Here is a 24,889-nt window from a genome sequence, read left to right as displayed (position 1 = left end):
AGTTACCTTGGGAGAAATTAGTTACCGTGATGTGAGCTGCCTTTGCTCAACAAGACAGATTCTGGAGTGTCAGTGTTATAGCACCAAAACCTTTACCTTTGAGGTTCAGGCAACAGCACCCACACAGAAGGATAACAATCAGAAGCAGTCTGAAATTCCTTGGCAAAACTCAGGCATCATCGGCCAGTGGTGTTCTCTGAATATATGATAATTTAATGTATCCTGGAATTATTCAAGAGGTGACCGAAACTCATGTTGAAGTCAAATGTATATGCTTAGGGAGGTATATTGTGCTCTTATAGTGCATGATACAAAAAGGTACTTTCGTGACCACATACAATCACAGGAATCACATAAACTACAGACCAAAATCAGACAGAACAGTATGTTGATTTCTGACACAATCTTGTTTATTTGTCAAATAAACACGATTGTGTCAGAAATCAACATACTGAAACACATAGTAAACAACAACAACAACAACATAGATAAACCTTAGAAATCAGATGCTATTTATGAAAATGTCGAGATGCATTTGTTTATTTTACTGTACATTTACTCAGGCCATTTCAGATATGTGATTTACTAAATATTGAACCCATTCATGCAAGCAAAGCTGCCTACTTACAAGAATATAACATGCCTGGACAAGTAGGACACAGGGGAAGTGACATCCCAGAGCAGCAAAGAAAGAAAATTCCCATCAACCACCACGACCACATTGTTGTATTCATGGGAGCCCCCGAGGTCTATCTCCAATGTGTTATCACGTAAATAAACTGTAGATTGAGAGGTAAGGTGACTCTGAGCTTTATCAACGATACTGGGTTTTGACTGCACATTGCAGTTGTTGAGAACAAGGTTGTATCTTACATCGAATTGATGTCGGATGTGGATACTGTTGTAGCGCCAGGCGCCATGACTGGCCGGGCCAATGTTAGCTAGGATGCTAGGCAGTTAGCTTGCAAGCGAGGTGTTAAAGAAGATATAGACGTAATATGGATATCAGGCTGTAACGTAGTTTTTGCGTTACTTGATATATGTAATAACTAACTTATAACCAAGTTATTCCTTAGCTATCCTTATCTTCTATGGATTAAAGCTAAGCGAACCGTAAGCGAGGAGGTGTTTATGGAATGCTACCTAGCCCCCGCTAATTTAGCATACATCGAGGGTCTGACTAATCCCTGAAGCGAAAACGTTCAAGCGTTGCAGTGAACATATAAGTGTAGAAATGTGTAAATGTAATTATATTATATTTAGAGGTTTCCAATGTAATTAGAATGACAGGTGGGGTTGAAACTATCGCTGCATTGTGTTAACTGCAACATACTTTCCATTCCATACCAGCAATTAGACTGAACCCTACATCGAAGAAGGGCCATTGTTATTTTGGTTATGTTATGATGAGAGTGTAGGGGTTTAGTCGACCCCATTCATGAACGTAATCGTTAAATTAACTCATTGACTGCCAAAGACGCCAATTGGCGTCTTATAGAATAGTAACGTTGACTGCCAAAGACGCCGTCTTATATAAAAAAAAAAAAACGCGGGGATCGCGTTATTGACATGTTCTACACCTAGCGAGTGAATTTCAGACTTGGGTGTAATGTATTTCGGTCCCAGATGGGGGCAGTAGTTCGATAAAAGCCTGGAGAAGGAAGTGGCTTGCTGTGGGTTGTAGTAATGGCGAAACGGATCAGGGTATGTGCCAAACGCGGCGCGGAGCATTGCGGAGCAGCGCTGCCATCGCGCGACTCTTCAAACAGTTCAGAGTCGGATGATACAGAAAAAGTGCAGAAAAAAAGAAAAAAAAAGTTCTGCAGAAAAAGCTCGTTTTCTCTGTTTATTGGTCAAAATCAGGTGTTTTTGCTGAAACCACCCTATGTTCTACTGCCGATTTCTAAACACTCAAAGAGGCTAGAAACAAACTTTCTTTTTCTGATGAAAGAAGAGAGTCTAAAGTTTTGGTAGATATGTTCAATGTTTATGTAGTCCGAAAAGTCAATATTTGGTGGGTCTTCAAAGTTCAGCGAAAATGCCCCAAAAGTCTGGCAGTGTGGAGCTCTCCGCTCTGAACATGGCTGGCAGTCAAAGAGTTTTAAAGGGCTTATGGCAAATGTGGAGAAACTGCTATCTGTATAACGCACCAGATTGACACTCTCATATCCATTTGTCAGCTTCACAATGTCTGAGCTTTTTATGGAATGTGAAGAGGAGGAGCTGGAGCCGTGGCAGAGACAGGTCCCAGAGGTTCATCTACTGGACGACGACGATGATAATAATAATGATGACGACGATGAACCCATTTTTGTTGGGGAGCTCAGTAGATCTAAGCTCATCACCAGACCAAGTAAGCTCACATTGTTGATGAATATGATGTCATGACGAAACTGAATTGGGTTATATTGGACATCATCCTAATCTCTTTGTGTCTGTGTGTACCCTGCCTTTAAAGCAAACAATCAACCTAATGTCAAGACTACACCGGTTCAGGCTGGCACAGTTGGAAGACCAGGAGCCACCAGTAGGATATTGAATACTTCGAATGTCCAGTCTTTAGCTCTCAACAAGCCAGTTCCCCAGTCCATCATAATCCCTGGACCTGCTCCTCAGCCCATCTATGTCAACAATCAGGTAGATTGTTTGACTTTATTTCCTTCATGTGTCTCTAGTGGACATGCAACATGGGGAACATCCTGTTGTGTGTACCTTAAGGTAGCGCATGTCATTTTGTGCTTTGCTGCTCTTTCACCACAGAGAATTTGAATATGAGCATAGTCTTGTGAACACACAGGACGTAAAAAAAAAGTAGCTTACCCAGTGCCTGACCATGACACCTGATCTTCGAAAACGCATTGATGGGACCGACACAGTGGTCTTCACTTAACAGTCTTTATCATGATGATCTAATTCCTTGATTACTACTACCAATTTCTATCTTGGATTTATACATTTTAATGCTCATATCTACATACTGGACCGTTAAGCAGACTGAGACCATGTGAAACATATATCTTTCAAATGTTCTCAGGGTTTCATTGTGACCGCACCACTGACGTCAAACACCTCTACTTTCATCACCACTCTTGGGAAACAATATCCTCCGGGGACATCTTTCACGGTGGTTCCAGGTAAAAACTTACCTTCATTCAATAAAGATGCATCGTTGACAGACTGGGTTCATCTACAGGGTTGTTGGGTTTCATGTACCGCAGTTTTAACTTGTGTGTGTTTGGTCTTGCAGCCGGTCAGCAGCATGTTCTACAGAAGATGACGCAGGCCAAGCCCATGCCGGGAGTTATCCACAGGCCTCAAGTGCAGCTGATCCACAACAACGTGGTCACCCTGTCCAATGTCCAGAGCCCCGCTGCGATGTCATCACCAGCGTCTGCACAGGCGTCCAAACAGCTGCAGCCCAACCGCTTCAATATGTCCAAACCACAGCCTGTCCAGATTCTGTCCCCACCCATGTCAACCCAAGGTAAGAACCATGGCAGGCCCAAAGGTCTTCTAGGATATCTGTGGCCTTGCTTGGATCCGTCTGACTTTGTAAGTGCTAACCTTTGAGGGAATCTATTCTCCCTCTTCGCACAGGCAATGGCTACCTCAAACGAGGCTTCCCTCCAGATCAACAGGACAGCACAGCTAAAAAAGCCAAACCTGACATGGGTAAGAGTTGCTTGTTCAGGGCTACATTAAGCTTTTTCTGGTACTTGTCCTTCGGACAAGTGAACTTATCTTTTACGACATCTCAAGTTACTTATCCAAATATGACGACTGTGTGTGTGTGTGTGTGTGTGCGTGCTCAACGTAGTGTGACAATTTATCCGCTAATGGGGAAAATTGTCACAAATCTCCGTACTGAAATAACATATGAAGATATAATTAAAACAAAATATGTGCCCAAGATTTCCTTCTTTCATTTGGTATGACATTTATACCTTTGTGATGTATTGCGCCCAGTAAATGTAGACAGTGTGAAAAGTGTGACAACATACCCCGTGCTCCCCACAAGCGAACTTCGCGGTCAAGGAGGTTGGCACTTTCACGGGCAGTGGGGTTTATAACAGTCACGTGCACACAGTAGCATTTTTGAAATTCTGATACAAGCTACACCACACCTCATAAGCAGCGAGAATGAGGTGCGGCATAGCTTGTTAATAAAAAATTTAAGCGGTGCAGTTCTATCTCAAAAAATATAAATGTCACAGCATTCCACCATTTGTGTGAATGGGGAGCACGGTTTTCAAACAACACTGAATATTTCAACAAATTATAAATGTCACAGCTTAGATATATACACTGTAGGAATCCTGGGACCCAGGTGAAAACTTAATGCATATTATGTCTGTGTACATTAAAAACTGTAGTCGTCGTCACAAGTTAGAAAATGGGTTTGAAATGGAAATTACCAACTGCTGCTGAGTTCTGAACATTCAGGGTTCCCACGGACATTCCACGATTTGTGTACAACAAACTTGTTAGTTACAGTATATCTCAAAAGTGAGTACACCCTTTCGATTTTTGCAAATATTCTGTTATATCCTTTCAGGGGATAACATTATCCTACTGAAACATTGATATAACTTAAAGTAGTCAGTGTGCTGCTTGAATAACAGTATAGATTTATTGTCCTTTGAAAATTACTCAGTACACAGCTGTTAAATCTCTAAACAGCTGGCAACAAAAGTGAGTACACCCCATAGTGAACATGTCCTAATTGTGCCCAATGATGTTGTTTTCCCGCCCTGGTGTCATGTGACTCGTTAGTGTTACAAGGATTCAGGTGTAAATGATAAGCAGGGCTGTTAAATTTGGTGTTTTGGGCACAATTCTCTCTGAATGCTGGACAACATGGCACCTCATGGCAAGGAACTCTCTGAGCGGCTGAAAAAAACGATTATTGTGCTTCACAAAGATGGCCTTGGCTATAAGAAGATTGCCAACACCCTGAAAATGAGTTGCAGCACAGTGGCTAAGATCATACAGTGGTTTTCCAGGACAGGTTCCACTCGGAACAGGCCTCGCCAGGGTCGACCAAATAAGTTGAGTCCACATGCTCATATCCAGAGGTTGGTTTCCAAAAATAGACGTGCGAGTGCTTCCAGCATTGCTGCAGAGGTTGCAGAAGTGGGATGTCAGCCTGTCAGTGCCCAGACCATACGCCACACACTGCATCAAATCGGTTTGTATGGCCGTCGCCCCAGACAGAAGCCTCTTCTGAAACCGATGCATAAGAAAGCCCGCAAACAGTTTGCTGAAGACAATGAATCCAAGAACATGAGTTACTGGAACCATGTCCTGTGGTCTGATGAGACCAAAATAAACCTGTTTGGGTCAGATGGTGTCCGGCGTGTGTGGCGGCACCCTGGTGAGGAGTACCAAGACAAATGTGTTTTGCCTACAGTCAAGCATGGTGGTGGCAGCATCATGGTCTGGGGCTGCATGAGTGCTGCCGGCACTGGGGAGCTGCATTTCATTGAGGGACACATGAATTCCAATATATACTGTGACATCCTGCAGCAGAGCATTATCCCCTCTCTTCGGAAACTGGGCCGTAGGGCAGTTTTCCAACATGATAATGACCCTAAACACACCTCCAAGATGACAACGGCCTTGCTGAAGAAGCTGAAGGTTAAGGTGATGGACTGGCCAAGTATGTCTCCAGACCTAAACCCAATTGAGCACATGTGGGGCATCCTCAAGAGGAAGGTGGAGGAGTGCAAGGTGTCCAACATCCGTGGGCTCCGTGATGTCGTCATGGAGGAGTGGAAGGAGATTCCAGAAGCAACCTGTGCAGCTCTGGTGAATTCCATGCCCAGGAGGGTTAAATCAGTGCTAGATAACAATGGTGGTCACACAAAATATTGACACTTTGGGCACAATTTAGACATGTTCACTATGGGGTGTACTCACTTTTGTTGCCAGCTGTTTAGACATTAACAGCTGTGTACTGAGTAATTTTCAATGGACAATAAATCTATACTGTTATTCAAGCAGCACACTGACTACTTTAAGTTATATCAAAGTTTCATTAAGATAGTGTTATCCCCTGAAAGGATATGACAGAATATTTGCAAAAATCTAAAGGGTGTACTCACTTTTGAGATATACTGTAAGTCCAATGCACACAGCCCCGATTTTGTCGCATCGCCGAATTCGATTCCATTGTTTTCAATGAGCCAATGCACACGGCGTGCGATGCGATTTTATCGCACGACAACATTCGATTCTCCATTCACGCCAATTGAAATAATTAAAAGAATTGAGATTCGAATGTTGTTGTGCGACAAAATCGCACACCGTGTGCATTGGCCTTTAGGCTGATAGGCATAACAATTGTGCATTTTAGGACTAAAGCATGACATTTTGTCCAGTGTTTCTATAGACTGTAAACTTCATTTTTAGACGTGGAGTCACTTCAGATTTGACCTCTGGTGTCAGGTAGACTCTGGAAACACTGGACGAAATGTCATGCTTTAGTCATAAAATGCACAATTCTTATATATATCAGAGCTTATCTGCTCCACTATGTCATACATCCCGATGATAATCTCGCAACATTCCATGCACCCTCTTGTTGGGTTTGGAATTCCATTGCTATTGTTCAAGTAATAACTGCCACTTTCCTGTTTCTTCTGGAAAACCAATAGCTGTCCTTTTATCTCTTTCTATATTTATTTTACATGTTTGTTAAAGGCAATGTCTGTAAGTATACTAAGACTAATTGATTAGCATAATAGTGATGTCCAGAACTTATTACCTTTTTTAATATTGTTCAAAGATGCAATTTATTAAGCTGTTAGCTTCTCCTTGCTAGCTTTAGCCTTTCAGCTACATGCTGATCTGTCTTTATTGTAAGTAAGTAAAACTTTATTTATATAGCACCCTTCTCAGCACGAATGCACAGGGTGCTTTACATATATATGTGCTTATATTTTGTGTATAGATCATTATAGTTGCATTGTAATGGAATATTTGTTCTTTGCCTAATTTTGTGTATAGACCATTTTCGCATTGTAATGTATGTGTTATACTTGCCTTACGAATCTAGTTCAAGTTATGCTGTTCAATTGTATGTTGTAATTTGTCATTCCTTAACCATACTTACCTTTGTAAGAAAATGCATTGCTCTCTCTAGCAGTTTCACACTTGGATTCTATGAAAAGAAAATCAGATGAAGAAAATGAAGATTTGGAAACAAAACAAACAAAAAGAAAACCTGCTGATATTGAAGAACAAAAGACACTTCTTGAAAATCTTTTAAAGATCAAAACTAAAGACAGAACTGAAGAACACAGAAAGAAAATCAAGCAGTTGCAAACTTGGATACAGAGGTCTAAACAAACATCAGAACAGAAACAACTTGAGAAAGAAAAGGCTGCAGAAAGGACAGACCGGGTCAGATCTTGACGCACACCTGAAGAAGTGAATCTGGCCAAAAAACAGACTGCAGAACAAATTGCAAGGGTCAGATCTAGACGCACACCTGAAGAAGTGAATCTGGCCAGAAAACAGAATGCAGAACGAATGGAAAGGGTCAGATCCAGAAGGACCCCTGAAGAAGTTAATCTTGAAAGAAAAATGCCATATCCAGTCGGACACCTGAAGAAGTGAATCTGGCCAGAAAACAGAATACAGAAGGGAAGGGGAAGATCAGATCCAGACAGACAGCTGAAGTGAATCTTGAAAGAGAAATGAATGCTGAACAGATGAACAAAGCCATGATGCAGAGAGGAAAGACACAGCAGGAGAGGTTAATAGACTTCAGAAGAGCAATGAAATATGGACCAATCTTTCCATCAACCTAGTGCTTCCCCTTAGATTTGAAGAAAGAAGCATATTATATATACTGTATTTATATTGTACATTATATTATTTTATTATTAAATGATTACATGATAGTATATTAATTATATAGTGTTGTTGTTTTTATTATATTATATTGTGTATGTAAATAAATATCACCAAACAAAATTGTACCAGAGGCCATTGTTTTTGGCCACACATTTTGGATTGCATTTCTTTTATATGATGCTCATAAACTTGCATCACCGGGTTGTGATTTTCTTTCTTGTTTTTCTTTCCCGGTCGGACTGAAGGAGGAATTATTTTTTTGCGGATATGTGACCGCAGCCGGTGAAACCGGGAACAAGTCGGCAGCCGATCAAATGTTCAGACTTTTATTCTGAAAAATGTAAATACATTTCAGCATTGTTGAAAATCAATGACACACTCGCTAGTCAACTAACACAGCGTATTTTGTGAGCCTGCTAACAATGTAAAGTAGTGTTATAGTTAACTAGATAGTAGTGGGGATTACTCACCCAATTCATTGCATTGCAATGTTTTGGCTTGACTAGCGAGTGTGCCATTGATTTTCAACAACGTTGAAATGTATTGACATTTTTCAGAATAACAGTCCAAACATTTTAATTGGTTGGTGACTGCTTCCCGGTTTCACCAGCTGCTGTCACATATTAATACATCTTGATTTCATTTTTTGTTTTGACTTGTCCGTCGGACAACCGCAGGAGCAAGTCCTCTTGTCCGAACATAAAATGTACTTGTCCCGGACAAGCCTTAATGTCGAGCCCTGTTGTTAACATCTGTTAAATCGTCTGTTGTAAGCTAACAATGTATATGGAAGAAGTTTCTTTAATTATGTACCTTGTGTACAAGTTAAACACTGCCATTTTGGGGGGATTTTAATTTATTTTGTTTTTTTGCAGGTTCTGTCCCGTCCTATGAGATATTAGAAAATGGCATTGCCTTCAAAAATAAGTGTCCGAAGTGTAAAAAGATGTTCGTCCATCAAGATTCCATGAAAAGTCACATGACAGTGAGTTTTGTTTGATTATTCTAGAATCCAGGCTAATGCTCATTGATCAACAGATAAGTCAACATGTCTGCAATTTTCTTTTTACAATTCTGTTAAATGTCTTTAATTTCAGAGCTGCTGTCCTAATCTTTTGGAGTCCGTCTTCCCTTCAACCCTGAAGTCTATTAACCTCTCGTCCAGCAAGCGCATCATGCTGGTCACTGACTTCTACTATGGTAGACATGAAGGAGACACGCAGAAGCCGCGGGAGATTAAGACCAACACAACCTTCAAGTGCCAAAGCTGTTTGAAAGTCCTCAAGAACAACGTTAGGTATTTCTCTCTAAATAAGCAGCTGTTGAATGTAACTGTGTCCATTTCATTCAGTAATATGCAATTTATTGAATTAGTGCCTCAGCTATTTGTTTTCGAACACATTTTCCAGAATATGTGAAGAATAACAATGTTGATATTAAGCATGACGTTATTGGTAATAGAGGGGTATGTCAACAGGTCTTTATTTGTCAATGCATTTCAGTTTTATTGTCATTCGACCTTGTCTATTGTATGCTGTTTTGGTGCAACTTGTAGAGAAGTGTTACTGCTAACTCTAATGGATGTCAAGGGGAATAGAGATGTGTTTATGGTCTCTGAGATGAAGAGCCTCTGCCCATAGAGAGTGATTAACGCATACAGCAATAGAGGAGATCCAAAGTGCCCATGCCCTCATCACAGTTTTCTCCCTCAGATGGATGACGTTATCAGTCCATATTCCCACTTGGGGCCAGAGATGAAATATGGCTGCTAGTTTGGGTGGTGTAAGAACTGCTCCTTTTGATTAAATAACTTTGCTTCGGAGAGCTGCAAGAAAAGCCTTTGTAAGCTCCTTTTAATGGGGAGACGCGTTTGTACTGCACCCACAGTCTGGCAGCGGAGGTCATAGTTCATACGCATAAAAATCCCTATTAGAGGAGCTGAGGTAGCAGAATGTGCCGGCTGAAAAATGGGCCTTGCCTTGTCAGGGCAGCAGTGGCAGATAGGGCTAGGAAGGCTCGCCGCAGCCGTGGAACACAACATCATTAAGCAAAACAAAAAGCTTTGTGTAATTGCTTGTATTATAATAGCCCATTATGCATGCTTAGAAAGTGAGAGGCAAGGAGAATGGTCACTAATTTATCTTTAAAACCTTTGGGACCTGAAGCGCAGCATTGGTGCGCCCGTAGGCCACTAACTAGTGAGAGATGTTATTTGATACTGCTTGGCTGTAATTTGGCTCAACACATTGTTTTCTCTCTCTCTCCAAATTGGGGTTAAAGTTGAAGTACTGCAGCTTACTTATTCATGCACCGTTTGTTTTGTGTGTTTACATTTAGCAACTGCTTGTCACACCAAAGCGCAGCTACTGTAGACGGCCACACAGTTGGCAAAGGAAGCACTGCTTGTTCAATACCTATTCAACTTTGTTCCTAACCGTGTTCTTTGCTTTAGCAATTTGTTTTATATGTCTTCAATGTGTCAATGCGGTTGAGGCTCTCACAGGTTCATGAACCACATGTCTCAATGCGGTGACTCTCTCACAGGTTCATGAACCACATGAAGCACCACCTGGAGCTGGAGAAACAGAACAGCGAGAGCTGGGAAAGCCACACGACCTGCCAGCATTGCTACCGGCAGTACTCAACCCCCTTCCAGCTGCAGTGCCACATCGAGAGTGCACACAGCCCATACGAATCCTCAAGTACGGCACTCCAGTCAATACAATTGCAGCTGACAATGAAACCCAAACATAACAATACATCTCACCCTATCACGCTTAACCTACTTGGACACATAATGTATCTTTTACAAGTTGTCCTCTCTTGGACAAGTTAGATCTAACTGTACTAGTAATTTGTGTGTTTGTTTTCCACCCCCCCAGCCAATTGCAAGATATGTGAATTAGCCTTTGAGTCTGAGCAAGTGCTCTTGGAACACATGAAGGACCACCACAAGCCTGGGGAGATGCCCTACGTCTGCCAGGTGAATTTATTTAAATGATATATGTTGTTGTTTTCATCATCTACCTTAATGGAGAAAACATATGTTATTCACAGTGATGCACGACTTTTGTATATTTCTCCTAGGTCTGCAACTATCGTTCCTCATTCTTCTCTGAAGTGGAGACACACTTTCGCACTGTGCATGAAAACACCAAGGATCTCCTCTGTCCCTTCTGCCTTAAAGTCCTTCGAAGTGGTCATGTCTACATGCAACACTACATGAAGCATCAGGTAAGTTCTTCTTTCATGTCTGTTCTCGATGGTTCAACCCTTTGAAGTATTGAATGCCATAATTTCTCTCTAGATTTGGGTCTCAGTAGAATTGTAACTCACTTGAATTGCCGTATTGGCTTTCACTCCAATGGTTGGATTGATTTAGTTGTCTGCTGTAATACATAACTGACTGACGGCAACATCTGCTTTCCTTCACCTGCCTGAAAGGGGCTCTCACTCTGGCAAAAAGAAATCAGATCAACACATTAACTCACTATGTAGCCATGGAACCAAGCCAACACCAAATATGTAAACTCAATCAAGCAAGTTATGTTTTGCAGTATCCGTCTGTGTAACTGAACACACAAGTGTCAAGAATTGAACAGGAATAGTACCCATTTGTGATTACGATGTTATTATGATGCTATCTATGTTTGAAGTTACTTGTTATTTTGAATTTGTCCATTTTCTTTTTTCCTCCCAACTTCCCAGAGAAAAGGAATTCATCGTTGTGGAAAATGCAGGCTGAATTTCCTCACCTCCAAGGAGAGAATGGAACACAAGTCACAGTTCCATAAGACCTTCAAGAAACCCAGAGCCCTCGAGGGCCTTCCTCCTGGAACCAAGGTCTGGCCCTTCATTTACATCTCAAGGCCTCCCATCTCACACAATCATCTCAGTGTGGTTTTTGCCACATTAATTGCAATATATGCCCAATCTACAAACCATTCCTCAATTAATTGTATTTGTATAATTCTTTTTCAATTTCTGATGTTTTATTAATTATGTTTCTGTGTCTCTTCAGGTAACGGTTCGGGCCTCCCTATCTGGGGCGTTTCCCACATGCCCCAGCTATCCTGACAGATCCATCAGTGTCGTACCAGAGAGCCCAGGCCCCAAACAGCCAGCCAAAGCTCAGAGCAGCAAGTCTAAATCTGCCTCACAGGGCTCCAACGTGGGGAGACCCAAGTCCACACAGAAGAAGCAAGAGCGCGTGAACAACCGTGCACTGATGAGTCTCAGGTCAGTGCAATTCACAGTCAACTTGTTGTGTTCAGTGATGCCTTCATAGCTGTTAATGTAGTAAGTTAACAGGTTGGACTCGCTGGATTCTTTATGAATAGGGCTGGGAGTTGCCCAGATTCTCACGATACAATATCATCACAATATATAGGCTGCGATTCAACACTACGATATATTGCGATTCAACATTGCCAAAAATAAAAGTTGTTTTCGTTTGATGATAGGGAACAATTTATCTCTTAATGCCCGGAGTTGCATATAGGAAACAATGTCTTTAAACACCTGGTAAAATGTCTGTACACGATCAATTCACAAAAGGAAACCACTGTCTTCAAGAAGAGATACGAATGAACACTTTTAGCATCTTCTGGTGGCTGATTTTTTGTAATTACGTGGTTGGAATTTATTGCTGGAAATGGCAGACATCACAAGCCTGTAAACGTGGAAATTCTGCTTCTCCGAAAGAGTCTCGTATGTGGTCCAAAGGTAAGTTTTTAAAATCCAATAGGTGCAAAATTCTCATAAGATAAGCCAGATATGCCAGAGTACATTTTCAGAAAGAAAGATTCAGGGCTGGTTTCACAGACAAGGCTTAAGCCTAATCCTAGACTAAAAAACATCTTCAATGGAGATTTTACATTGAAAGTGTGATTTAGTCCAGGACTAGGCTTAAGCCTTGTCTCTGAAACCGGCCCATAGTCCCTTTCAGCCCAAGTTGCATATATGAAACTCCAGTGATAAACATTCCATGATACTTTGTATAGCATGTCAAATTATTATTTGTGGCTCAAGAGCTGAATGAAAACTCTGGATCTCTTTATTTAACATATTAGAATCGTAACTACTTACCGTATATTGGTTAAAATACTAGTTTTTTTATATTTGATTGAGAAATATAACATGCATGTCACATGCATATATCATTCATATTTTTTCAGCATGCAGCGCAAGGAACAATATACTGTTAAAGATGCTCTTGCAATCATCACTGGTAACAACAGTGATTTTGAGGGTTGTGAAAATGATGAAGAATCTCTTGATGATGATGAAGAAAATATTGAGGACATGTATGATGATGATGATGTTGATGATGAAGATGAAGATGAAGACAACAAAAATGACCAGGTCTATATGCCTAGTCAGAGCACAGGTCTGAGTGAAGCTACCAATAGCAGCAGTGATGACTTGTCTTGTCATTCTGATGCCAGACCTGAGGAGAGGTGTAAAGCTAAAGGATTTTCCTGGAAAAAGAAAGCCTTCCATTCCCCTGATTGTATATTTGAGGGAGAGATGTCCCAAGACACTGATAAAGTTAACACCCCTCTGGCATACTTCAAGCAATTCATCACCCCCCGAGATGATTCAGCTCCTGGCCGAGCAGACCAATTTGTACTCTGTACAGCAGTCTCACTCCCGTGAGTCAGTGAATACTACTGCAAAAGAAATAGAACAGGTCATTGGGCTCTCTCTCCGCATGGGCCTTTGCAAAATGCCAGGTGGAACTGGAGCATACTGGGAAACGGATACAAGATTATCCATGGTCGCAGACCATATGTCAAGAGACCGCTTTCTCGGTCTTCTGACTGCACTTCATTTCGCTGACAACACTGCACACAGGGAAACGCCAATGAGGGACAAATGCTGGAAGCCATGGCTAGATATGCTGCGGGACAAGTGCCTGGAGATCACTCCTGAAGAGCACAACTCCATCTACGAACAAGTTGTTCCCTTCAAAGGGAAGCCCTGCCCCATTCGCTGGTATGTGAGGGACAGGCCCCACCCGTGGGGGATAAAGATCCTCGTCCCGAGGACGTCATTAGGGAGGGGAGGTGACGTGGTGGTGAAGCTCTGCTCAACCCTGCCACCAAGGAAGAACTACAAGGTGTTCGCTGATGACCATTTTTTCCTTCCCGGCGCTCGTAGACACCCTCCTTGGAACAGCAGCTCTTCTATGTTCGTCACCCTCCGCAGGATGGAAGGCTGGAGACTACAAGACGACAAGGATCTAGCACAGGAGGGCAGAGGCTCAGTGGACTGGAGAGTGGAAGAGAACGAAAAAGATGGTGATTTGTCAAGTGGCACGACAACAGATCAGTCACACTGATCTCCTCGCACTGTGCTGTTGAGCCCCAAGACGAGGTCTGCCATTGGAGCAGCAAAGACACAGAGTTCATCCAGGTTCCTCTGCCACACGTTGTGAAGGAGTACCACACCTTCATGGGTGGTGTCGACCTCCTGGATGCATGCGTGACACGCACCAAGTACCACATGAAGTCTCGCAGGTGGTACCTATACCTATTCTGGCAATCCATCATGCCGGCCCTGGTGAATGCATGGATGATCTACCGCCGTGACTGTGCCTTGTGTGGAGAGACCTAGACAATGACACGAGAGGTTTGAGCACAGGTACTCAACTCCCCTGTTTTTTCCTATTGTATTGTGGGAGGCATGTGCTCTGTCCTCGATGTGGCGGTAAAAAAAAAAAAAATACTTCTATAGCAATTACAACAATACTGCTTATTATAATAGGAGGAGGAGGATGATGACTATGATATTGTATGATTATTTCATTGTTGCCACTGGCCTGATCCTGCATCAAGCTACAAGAGGACGTCCAGGTGCTAATGCCATACTCTCTCCAAAGCCACCCAAAGTGGTCCGTCATAGAGTTACTGATAATATCCACATGGATCAAACAGGCCACTGGCCAGTGAAGTGTAAGACCCGGGGCCGCTGCAGAGTCTGCCACCAACATATCACAAACACCCTCTGTGAGAAGTGCAACGTGATCCTGTGTTTCACCTCTGACAGGAACTGCTACAAGTTATACCACACTAACAAGATAAACAACGGTTAGGAGTTTTCATAACTTGGGCTTCAAGTTGAATGTTAATGTTTACATTTTCTTTCCTTTCTGTAATGTTATTACATCATCATTATTACTGGGAGAGTGTAGTCTGGTCAGACAAAAAAATGACTTTTCGGCAGCAATACTATGCGATGTTTGGAGGAGAAATGGCTGCATATGATCCCAAAAATACCATACCTACAGTGAAGTTCGGAGGTCACGGTATGGTTTCATGATACTGGTGGAATACAGGTGGAATCCAAAGGAGTGAAGTGAAGATAAATGGAGCCATGTACCGGATAATTTTTGTGAAGAATCTGTTGCCATCCACCAGGATGAGACGTGGATGGATCTTCCAGCAGTACGATCCAAAACATAATGCAGAGGAGACTCAATTGGTTAAAGAGGAAGAAAATGAAGGTGTTGGACTGACTGAGTCAATCGCCAGACTTAAATTGAATAGAACATTTGTGGAAGGCACTGAAGATCAAGGTTCACCAGCGGGGCCCTTGGAATCTTCAAGATTTAAAGACTGTCTGTGTTGAAGAATGGGCCAAAATCCCCCTGATCACTGTGAGAGATTAGTTTTTTTGTACAGGAAGAGTCTTGAAGTTGTCATTGGAAACAAAGGCTTCTCCACCAAATATTAAATACATTTCAGTTAGCGTGTTCAATACTTATTTCCGGTGTAATTTCCCTTTAATGCATTGCATATTATCAATTTCATGTGAATAGCAGCAATGGAATTATGTTAAATTTAAAAGTTTTGATGGGTTGAATAATTATTTCCCCCACTGTACTTGTATGCTGTGGTCATTTAACTCCAGGTAATAAGCTATTATTTAATGCTTAAAATGGCATGTGTGTCCTGACTGAATTGTGTTTGATGTATTCAAACATACTGTTTGTTTTAAGAAATTCAGGCTAAATGTTATGATCAGTAGGTATTACAAAGTAAACAGTTATATCTGAGGAAAATATAATTAATTATGAGATTTTGTACATTTCTTACAATAGTGCTGTATTCCTAACATTTTAAAGATTTAACACATTGTAATAAAGGTGTAAGACGGAAGAAGCTTGGCAAAATGTCTCCTCTGTTATTTGGGGTCTCCTTGGGCATTAATCACTGCTTAATATTAATGCAAAATGTAATCTGTGTCCAGGTATCCGAGGGTTAATGAAAGGACAAAGTTCTGTCGAAATGGAGTTCAATGTGATAAATAAAATATAATTGTTAGGTACGCTCCAATATGTGTAAAACATGTTTTTCATTTTTAAAAATCCAAAACAAATCACAACCTGTAAGATAAATAATGAAGTTGTCCTCTGAAGGGAGGTGGGCTAATAAAAAAATTATATATTTGATACAGAATTGTGAAAAATAATATTGTGATTCTCAACTCAACTAATTATGAATCAATTAAGTAACCTGTATGATTTCAAAGAGCATCTCAAAATATGTTTTTTTGAATGTAATTGGTAAATCAAATGGACCATTTCCATGAGAATTTGCTCTAATAACTGTAGATCTCTTCCTTCTCCTCCTTTAGCATCAGTGAAGGACAACACACGTGCATTGAGTGTGACACAAGTATTGATGACTTTTATGGTCATTATCCAATGGTTGCAGCTTGTGGTGCGTGCAAGTATCGGACAAGTTGCAAAATATCGTTTGGAAATCATATGATAAGGTAACCTTGAATATCAAATATTCTCATGCATTTTATGTTTATTTTTGTTACTTAATATAACAAATGTTTTTTTTTTCCTTCCTATGTTAGGTTCCATAGTCTTCTCTCTAAAGAAAGAATTAGAAAAATGAAGAATCCGAAAATTGCAGTCCAAAATCCAAAGTATGTATAAACACCCCCCAAAAACTAAACAAAACAGTTATGAGCTCTCAAATTAATTATCAGCAGCTGAAGTACTTTTTGTTACTTCATATGCACCTAAAACATAAAACGACTGTTCTGTTTTAGGAGTTTAACCTTAGTCTGTCTCAACTGTGACTTCCTGGTGGATGCATCCAAAACTGACCGCATGAGCAAACATTTGGTTGACAGACCACGTCACACCTGTAAGGTCCTGTTTGAGAAAGGTATGAGGCTCTTTACTTGGTCCACAATCTTACAAAACATGTTTTAATATATAATCTTCCTAAAAACTAATGCATATGACAAAAAAAATTATCCTGCAGTTTTACGTCCTGCAGACCTGGTTGACAGACCAAAAGGGTAAGTAGATATTCCCCCATTACAGGAAATAACCACAAAATGTCTACTGTATCTTTCTGCTTTATGTGACATCCATGCCAAAGCCTAAAAGAAAGAAAAGTCAAAGATGATTCCGAAATAAAGTAACAACTCTCATAGCCTTGTTATGAGAATTTGATTAAATGCTTTTGAGACTTCCAATTCCCTGACCTATGAGATGTTCAGAGGTATAATTTATTTTGAGATATCTACCATATACTTTTTACATTGGACTAATTGGGATACAGATTAAGCAGATTTCTAAAGACCTTAGCAAATGCAAATGTGCCCTAATTGATACTGGGAAAAAATGCTTAATGAATGGGTACCTGAAATAAGGTCATTTCAAGTCATTGTGAAGCTGCGAAAATAAAGGGGCATTGTAGGATCACTTCCTCAGAATATCCTCATGTCTTGGTTTGTTGTATTCCTCTGAGAGCATCGCTGTACTACCAATACACATGAGATCCCAAGTTTAAATGTTATCATGTGAACTTCACAAGTATGAAATATGTTTTTTTTCTGCATTCTATGGGGTTGTTTTTAGAATCCTCCTGAGATTTTAATTTGAATAATTACATGGTAATTGATATTTATGCTAAATGCCTTTTGTTCAAGGAAGAATTGTGTCTGGACATGGTCATGGTTCCTTTGTTTTATGATAAGTGTAACTTTGCTGCCATGTGAATGTTTTTCTGTATTTTATTTTCACCACACATTTTTTATATTTTTTTACATTATTCATTTTGTACATTTCCTATGCCGTCTTAGCAAATTGTGTCATTAAACTGTTTTTCTTTTAAGAGGATATTACATTTAATTAGCTTATATGATAATGTGACTGTTGTTCTGTTCTTTCAGATTCTATGCGACACGTGTTCTAGAGCTGATAGCAGCAAATGTAGAAGATGAACAGCGGTAAGTGTATCAAGATTAAATAGCAGAGTCCATAGAGCTGGATAAAATCAAATGGTTGGTGCCATCCTTAACTGCTATTGATGTTTTGTTAAAAGCCCTCAGTCCACTGTCCATTAGACTGATTCCTTTTTCTCTTTTCATCGACAGCTCGAGGGAGTTATCAGAAGTCATATGTATCCCATCATCTGCTGGAGGAGAACAGCTGGAGGTCATGGATGTTGAAGACTTAGAGGCTGAAGATGATGTTACCCTGATAGATGACGATGACGCAGCAGTTAACTGCCCAGAAAAGCTATCAGAGAAAGACCTCCCAGCAACCGATCAGAGCCAAGAAGTCCCAAAGGCTTCAAACCCAACCCCCATGGAGAGCCCAGTTGAAGGGGAGCTGAGGGAGGAGCAGGCTGGGCCCAGGTCCCCTTCACCTCCCGTCACTGTGACCTGTGAGTCAAAGAAGGGTGTGGTACCTTCTGATGAGTCATTGAGTCAGCTGGAATCCATGAGCTCGGACCCCAGTGAGCAGGTCAGCGACAGTGCATCCCTGGACCCCTTGATGGTTCCAGAGGACAGGGCGACAGGGGTCATGCAGGTGGAGGGTAGCTCCACTCAGAGTCCTGCTGGAGGCCAGCTTCTCAGCACAGATGACAATGGTGTTCCTTCCAGTCCCAACAAACCAAAAGACCCGGCCACTTCAGAGTAGAGAATAGAGAATAAAGGATGGAGGATCACCTGGATGTCTAATCTCTGTTTTTAAGGCGGTGCTGCTTAAGATTTTTTTTATGGGAATACTGCATACATGCATATTATTGAAATGTATCTCTTTGCTGTTCTTTCATGACATATCCTTGACTGGGGAAAAGATGACGGATGGTTACTGTACTGTATGTAGTTTCATAACTACATTCATTCAAACTTTCATAACATCTGTGCAAGATATGACTCGCCAAACATAATATTTGCTTGTAAGCTTTCAATGAAAGTGAAACTAGCAAACAATGTGAATAGCGTATGTTTTTCGATGTCTAAAGGACTATTTGCTTGAGCTCCTCATAAGTATTTTAATACAACTGTAACATGCACCAATGTAGGAAGATGGTCTGGATTCAAGTCAAAGTAATGCCCCTTTTAGTTTTTAGTTGTTTTTTTTCTTCTTAGAAAGGACCAAGTGTGTAAAACAGGCTTTGACGTTTTTACAGTATGTGCAACAAAAGCTGAATGTTCTCTTGCATTGATGTATGTACCCTGTATCCTTGACTATCCTAACTAGATATAGGCCTTTTATGTTTATTTTGGATGCTTCCTCTCTCCTGATGGGTTCTGCTCTGTCTTAGTAGTCCATCCTGTTCTCTTTGCCATCGGTCCCTATTGTGGATGGAGAGCATTTGAATCATTGTGTTTCTTTCGACTGCTATCGTGTAAATAAACTTTGGTTCTGAGTTAATCATTCATTGTTTGATGGTGTGATAAATGATTCAGGACACACTGCAGCAGACATTTGGCACAGGCCTTAGAGTGAATCACAGCCAGCCAGCGTGGTGGACATGAAGTGGGCTGATCAACGGTATACTATAATATACATGATTCCTAACAAAGCCTATTACAAACGTATTTAGGATAGAAGTGCTAACAGCTCAGGTTAAGATGTAGAGTCTATGGTATAAGATGGGCTATGATTCAGCTGTTCATAGAGAAGTACTCTGACTAGGATGAGAACCTCAGGTGAGAGACTTGAAGGGAGTGGAGAGCCAGGCAACTGGAAGTACAATATGGAAGGCCAATGACTGACTAAGATCTATGAGCTGACCATCATGATATCATCGCCCATGTTATCGTGTATTTGATTCATAGCTATGAACTTGATTGTTGTGCCACCTTGTGTTATCCTAGAGTACTGCTTTTTCAACAGTTTTTCACAGGCATAACTTGGTTACATACAATTTACTCATATATTTTTATTTATTCACTTGTTTTACTTTTATCAATGAGGGACATAATTTTCAACATGTATTACAATTAAAAAATGAAATATCTGATATAAAATACTGAGTAGCTGTCCCATCAGGCATCATCATAACACAGTTTCATATTGTTTCAAGTTTCAAGGTTGAAATTAATAACAACTTGATTAAGATTTGCTCCCAATCCGATGACTTTGAGAATCTTTTGATTGACTTGGGGGACAACTGACAAGGCATGACCACAGAGGTTGCCAACCCAGCGGGGTGTACGCTCAGGGAATCTAGACTGACTCGTTCACTTCACTCTGCTCAGCATGGGGGGGGGTTTCATCTACCCTTGCCCTTAGAACACAGTCACAGAAATCAACACTATCTGATAATAGTCACACTTCAATCTGATATTGTGTCGAGAGAAGAGAGGGGAAGGGGGAAGATGCAAAGCTTGAGGGAGATGGATGACATGAGCTGATGTGTAAACAAGCTGAAGATGGATTTCATTCTTTTGACAAGTGACAGGAAAGGTGTCGCTCTTGGCCACAATGTGCAGATCATTCATACAGAATAAGCAAAGCAGTGGAGATAGGGAGTGTGTTTTCTTTGAAGCCTAAAATAGTCATGACCGATAAGTAAATCTATCAATTTGAGATAACACTACTATTAATTAACATCACATCGATCTCTGTGTTTACTAGATATATTGTATATTATATAGCCTTAGCGTGATTTGTCTTTGTTACAAACTCAAGAATGTCAAAATGAACTGTAAAAATCTCCACTAAAGAAAGTAAGGAACAAAACCATAGCATGAGAACAGATGAAATTCAGTCATTAGTATTTTTCAGCACCTCCTTTTCTCGTGGGGCACAGTTTCCATGTAAACATACTGTGCTTGGTTGTCACCTCAGCCTGAGCTGTTTGAAGATTTTCCAGACGCGTCTCTGGGAGACACTGTGGTGACATTCCAAGGCACCTGGAGGAGCATCGCCACAGTGTGGAATGTGTGGAACTCCTCACACGTGCATATCTCATCTAGTCCCTCTCTTTAGTCTGTATTTGTTTTGGAGGTGATCCAAATGTCAGCTAATGATGCTCAATGGGAGCAAACTTCATAGACTGACTGTCAACAATGGATGACAGTTTTAACCCAGGAGCATGAGACTCTGACAGGTGACAAGCCCCATCCCTTTTGATGTTGCTAGAGCATTATGAAATAGTAAAATATTTAAAATAATAATAATAATAATTACGAGAATCCAGAGGGCTTTTCTGCAGTGACTAAATACCTGCCATGCATCATTGTATAAAAAGACCAAAGGGAATATATTTGTTTTAAATCACCTGAAATCAAGTGATATATCAGAGCAATTTACTTGAGATTTACGCAGACTTTAATAGGCTAGGTGCACGATCTCCACTACTTCCTGAAAGGCACCTTGCATGAACATATCCTGTCTCACTCTATTGGTTTAATTGATTAATCAGCTGTGCACTGTGTGTTCCAACAGTTTACCGCACAGCTGATTAATCAATTAAACCAATAGAGTGAGACAGGATATGTTCATGCAAGGTGCCTTTCAGGAAGTAATGGAGATTGTGCACCTAGCCTATTGGACTAGGCTTGGTTTGATTTTTGTTTGAAATATTGTAGTCTAGTAGTTGATTGCGACTGAGACTGCAGATCACAGCAACATCTCCATAGAAGTAACTACATCACCGGACCTGCACCTGGCTGCATTAGTGGGACGAGCCGACAGACCTGTGAACCAATCACATTCGACCAGGCATAAAGGCGCGACGTTACCAAGACGACAAGACGCAAACAAGTGGAAATGTCGCTAACTAGATTAAGTGATTAGCAAACCAAATGAAGATTTAAATACATTCCAGCCTAGTCTGGCGTGCGAAGAATTGTAAAGCTTGCAAACGAGTTGATGTAATGATGGTAAATTTACGAGGATGTTTTATAATTTCACTTGTTAATACGATGTAGCCGTCACCTCCTCGCTAGTAGTAGTTGCTAACAGAGCTAGCTAGATATCATAGAAACATATGATTAGCTCGCTATTTGACCTTATACCTTATATCTATGTTTAGCAACGTTTGTTTATCTTTTTACCTGCTTTCTATAAGTTAGCTAGCTACCTTGAATTATTTCTCTGGTTATTTGTAGCTAACCTTTTGTACATGATTTCCCCTTCAACTCAAGGCTTCAATGAGCCAGCGCCGCAACATGACGCACAGTCAACAGCAGAGGGTTATCTCTGAACGTCGGCGACAAGAGGAGCAACGAGAAGATCAGACAAAACGCATCACCCAGGAGAGACAGATGCAAGCCAATCTGATGAGTGACGAGAGACTGGAGAAGAAGAGATACCTGCGCAAGGTGCAAGATGAGCTTCACGAAAGTCAAATTGAGGATGCTCTTGTCAAGGTATGTATGCAACTAACACCCAGCACTAAAATGAAATCTACATGCAAATAAACCTCCAAAAAGTAAATACTTGATCCAACTATTGCAGGCAGAGGAGGAGAGAATATACAAGGAAAAGCAACTGGTCCAAGAGGAGAGAATGGCACAAGAGTTAGCCCGCATCAGCTATGAAAAGCTAAGAGATGAAAAAATGAGGCAATATGTCAAAGAAAACAGGTATGTACACAGTTGGAACTGGAGTAGTGTATCTGTCATCATGAACCAGAGCTTGTGTCAGGATGGAGGACTTAATTTGCTTTTTAATTTGTTCATTTTTAGTGTGGAACTCCGTGAGTTGGAGATTAAGCTCAAGTCTGCATACATGAACCGGGAGCGGGCTGCACAGATTGCTGAAAAGGAGGCTATGAGATATGAGACGGTGGTGAGTTAGTCTCATCGTATGTGCTTCCTGGGGGTGTGGGGGACATATCGTATGAGACTAGATCAAACACCTGTAGGTTGTCCTTTGTGTGAAGTTGAGTCCATCCTTTCTTCTGAAAACTAGCGCCAGGAGGCGGATATTGCTCGTAAGATGATGGGGGAGCACGAGCGGGCCTCAGTAGAGCAAGAGAAGCAGGACCAGAGGCGCTATGACGAGATGGTGCGCTACCAGCAGGACCTGGAGCAGCAGCTGGAGGAGAAAGAACACAAAAGACAGGAGGCTTATGAGGAGTTCCTCAAGGAGAAGCTCATGGTTGACGAAATTGTCAGGAAAATCTATGAGGAGGATCAGATGTGAGTGAACGGCCTGGTTCCCCCCTCACATACACACACACACACACACACACACACACACACACACACACACACACACACAGTTTTCTACTTAATGTCATGTGCATAATACCAAAGCTAATTACTTTTCTTATTTGTAGGGAGAGGGAATTGAGACTGGAGAAGATAAGCGCTACCCAAGGGTACATTAAAGAGTTCAAGAGGCTTCAGGCTGAGTGGAGACGAATGGAGCGGGAGAAGATGGAGGCAGAGAACCGGCGTATTCTGGAGTTCGCAAGCTACCAGCAGGGGAAGGAGGAGAACAGAATGGCCAAAGTCAAAGAACAACAGCAGGCAAAAGAACATCTTCACCAGATGGTAAGAAACAGACGTTGCGAAACACTTAACTTTAATCATAGTTAAGAATATGTATACAAATAATAATAAACAATATTCATAGTCAGAAAATACTTATTGTGTGTCTTTCCTCTTGGTAGCTCACTGAGAAGATTGAGATCGAGAGGCAGCAGCGTGAAGAAATGGAGCGCGTCCGAGAGGAGCTTTGTTTGGAGGAGCAAGAAGAGGCTGCAAGGCAGAAACAAATTGTAAGCAAACAAGAAAGAATCCTTACCTTTTTCCAAATTCTTCAAACACATGTTGTTGGCTGATTTCCTGGACACAGAAAAACTAAGTCCAGGTGTCTTTTTGGTGTTTAATCTAGGTGTGGAAAACCAGCCCATAATAGATGACTGTATTTCCTGTGTGCATTTGTAAATGACCGTTAACAGGAGGAGATGGAGAAAAGAATCAGACAGAGGCTGGAGTTGCAGCAGACCTGCCAAGAACAAATGGCCTTCAAGGAAATGCGGAGGCAGGCTGAGAAGGAGGAGGAGGAGGCCTTCCGGCAGATGATGATGGCCAAGTTTGCCGAGGATGACCGCATAGAGCAGATGAACGCCCAGAAACGCCGCATGAAGCAGCTGGACCACAAGCGAGCTGTGGAAAAACTTCTGGAAGACAGGAGACACCAGTACCTGGCTGATAAGGTACACACAATAAGATACAAATCCTTTTCTCAACCCAGAAACAGATGCACTCTGCATAAACACCAATGTGATCACAATAGCAGCCGTAAAGCTTTTCTGTTGTGTACAATTGTGCCTATGTATTGTTTTCTTCTAAGTGAATTGATGAATGTCATTTGTACTCCCTAAGGAACATGAGGCAGAAGAAAGGGCAATCGAGCAGGAGAGGGAGGCAATGCGTCGGCAGATCATTGAAGAGGAGAGGCAAAAACTTCTTAAACTCCATGCCACAAAACTGCTGGGTTATCTACCTAAGGTAAGGAAGAGGATACCACTGTTCTGTTCTACATTGTTATGCACTAAAAGTAGTTTATGTTCAATGCATAGTTTTATGCATTAATCTTTTCTATATTCCATTTAAAACACTGGTTTTATTTCCTGTTTCTCTTCCATTATCGTTCAGCTTTTGTAAATGACTTATCTTATTTATCAAGGGCATATTCCGGGATGGTGACCTTGAACATTTCGATGAGGACTTCAAAAGCAATTTCCAGAAACGGCAGGCTGACATCTTCTCTGAGGAGGGCTGGGGAGATGATGAATAA

The 24,889-nt window shown here is 41.2% G+C and overlaps 1 protein-coding gene across 1 annotated transcript; it reads left to right on the top strand.

Moving 5' to 3' along the window:
• Positions 1-703: 703 nt before the first annotated feature.
• Positions 704-24,889, top strand: LOC308153016 (uncharacterized protein; the record flags this gene model as incomplete). Its single annotated transcript, XM_080526100.1, has 30 exons — positions 704-793; positions 2,181-2,353; positions 2,459-2,637; positions 3,035-3,134; positions 3,248-3,484; positions 3,598-3,672; positions 8,736-8,845; positions 8,958-9,157; positions 10,405-10,562; positions 10,743-10,843; positions 10,948-11,094; positions 11,569-11,703; positions 11,882-12,099; positions 16,501-16,641; positions 16,732-16,803; positions 16,930-17,048; positions 17,148-17,184; positions 18,064-18,120; positions 18,268-18,813; positions 19,273-19,282; positions 20,981-21,064; positions 22,282-22,506; positions 22,595-22,722; positions 22,825-22,927; positions 23,051-23,280; positions 23,421-23,637; positions 23,757-23,864; positions 24,048-24,305; positions 24,475-24,600; positions 24,779-24,889. The coding sequence occupies exons 2-30, from the start codon at positions 2,188-2,190 to the stop codon at positions 24,887-24,889; spliced, it is 4,398 nt and encodes a 1,465-aa protein (XP_080382226.1). The 5' UTR covers positions 704-793; positions 2,181-2,187.

The sequence above is a fragment of the Nansenia antarctica genome (assembly GCF_963989245.1).
Source record: "Nansenia antarctica genome assembly, chromosome: 1".
Lineage (NCBI taxonomy): Eukaryota > Metazoa > Chordata > Actinopteri > Argentiniformes > Microstomatidae > Nansenia > Nansenia antarctica.
Note: the sequence above shows the minus strand (reverse complement) of the source record. Positions and strands in the feature narration are given on the sequence as shown.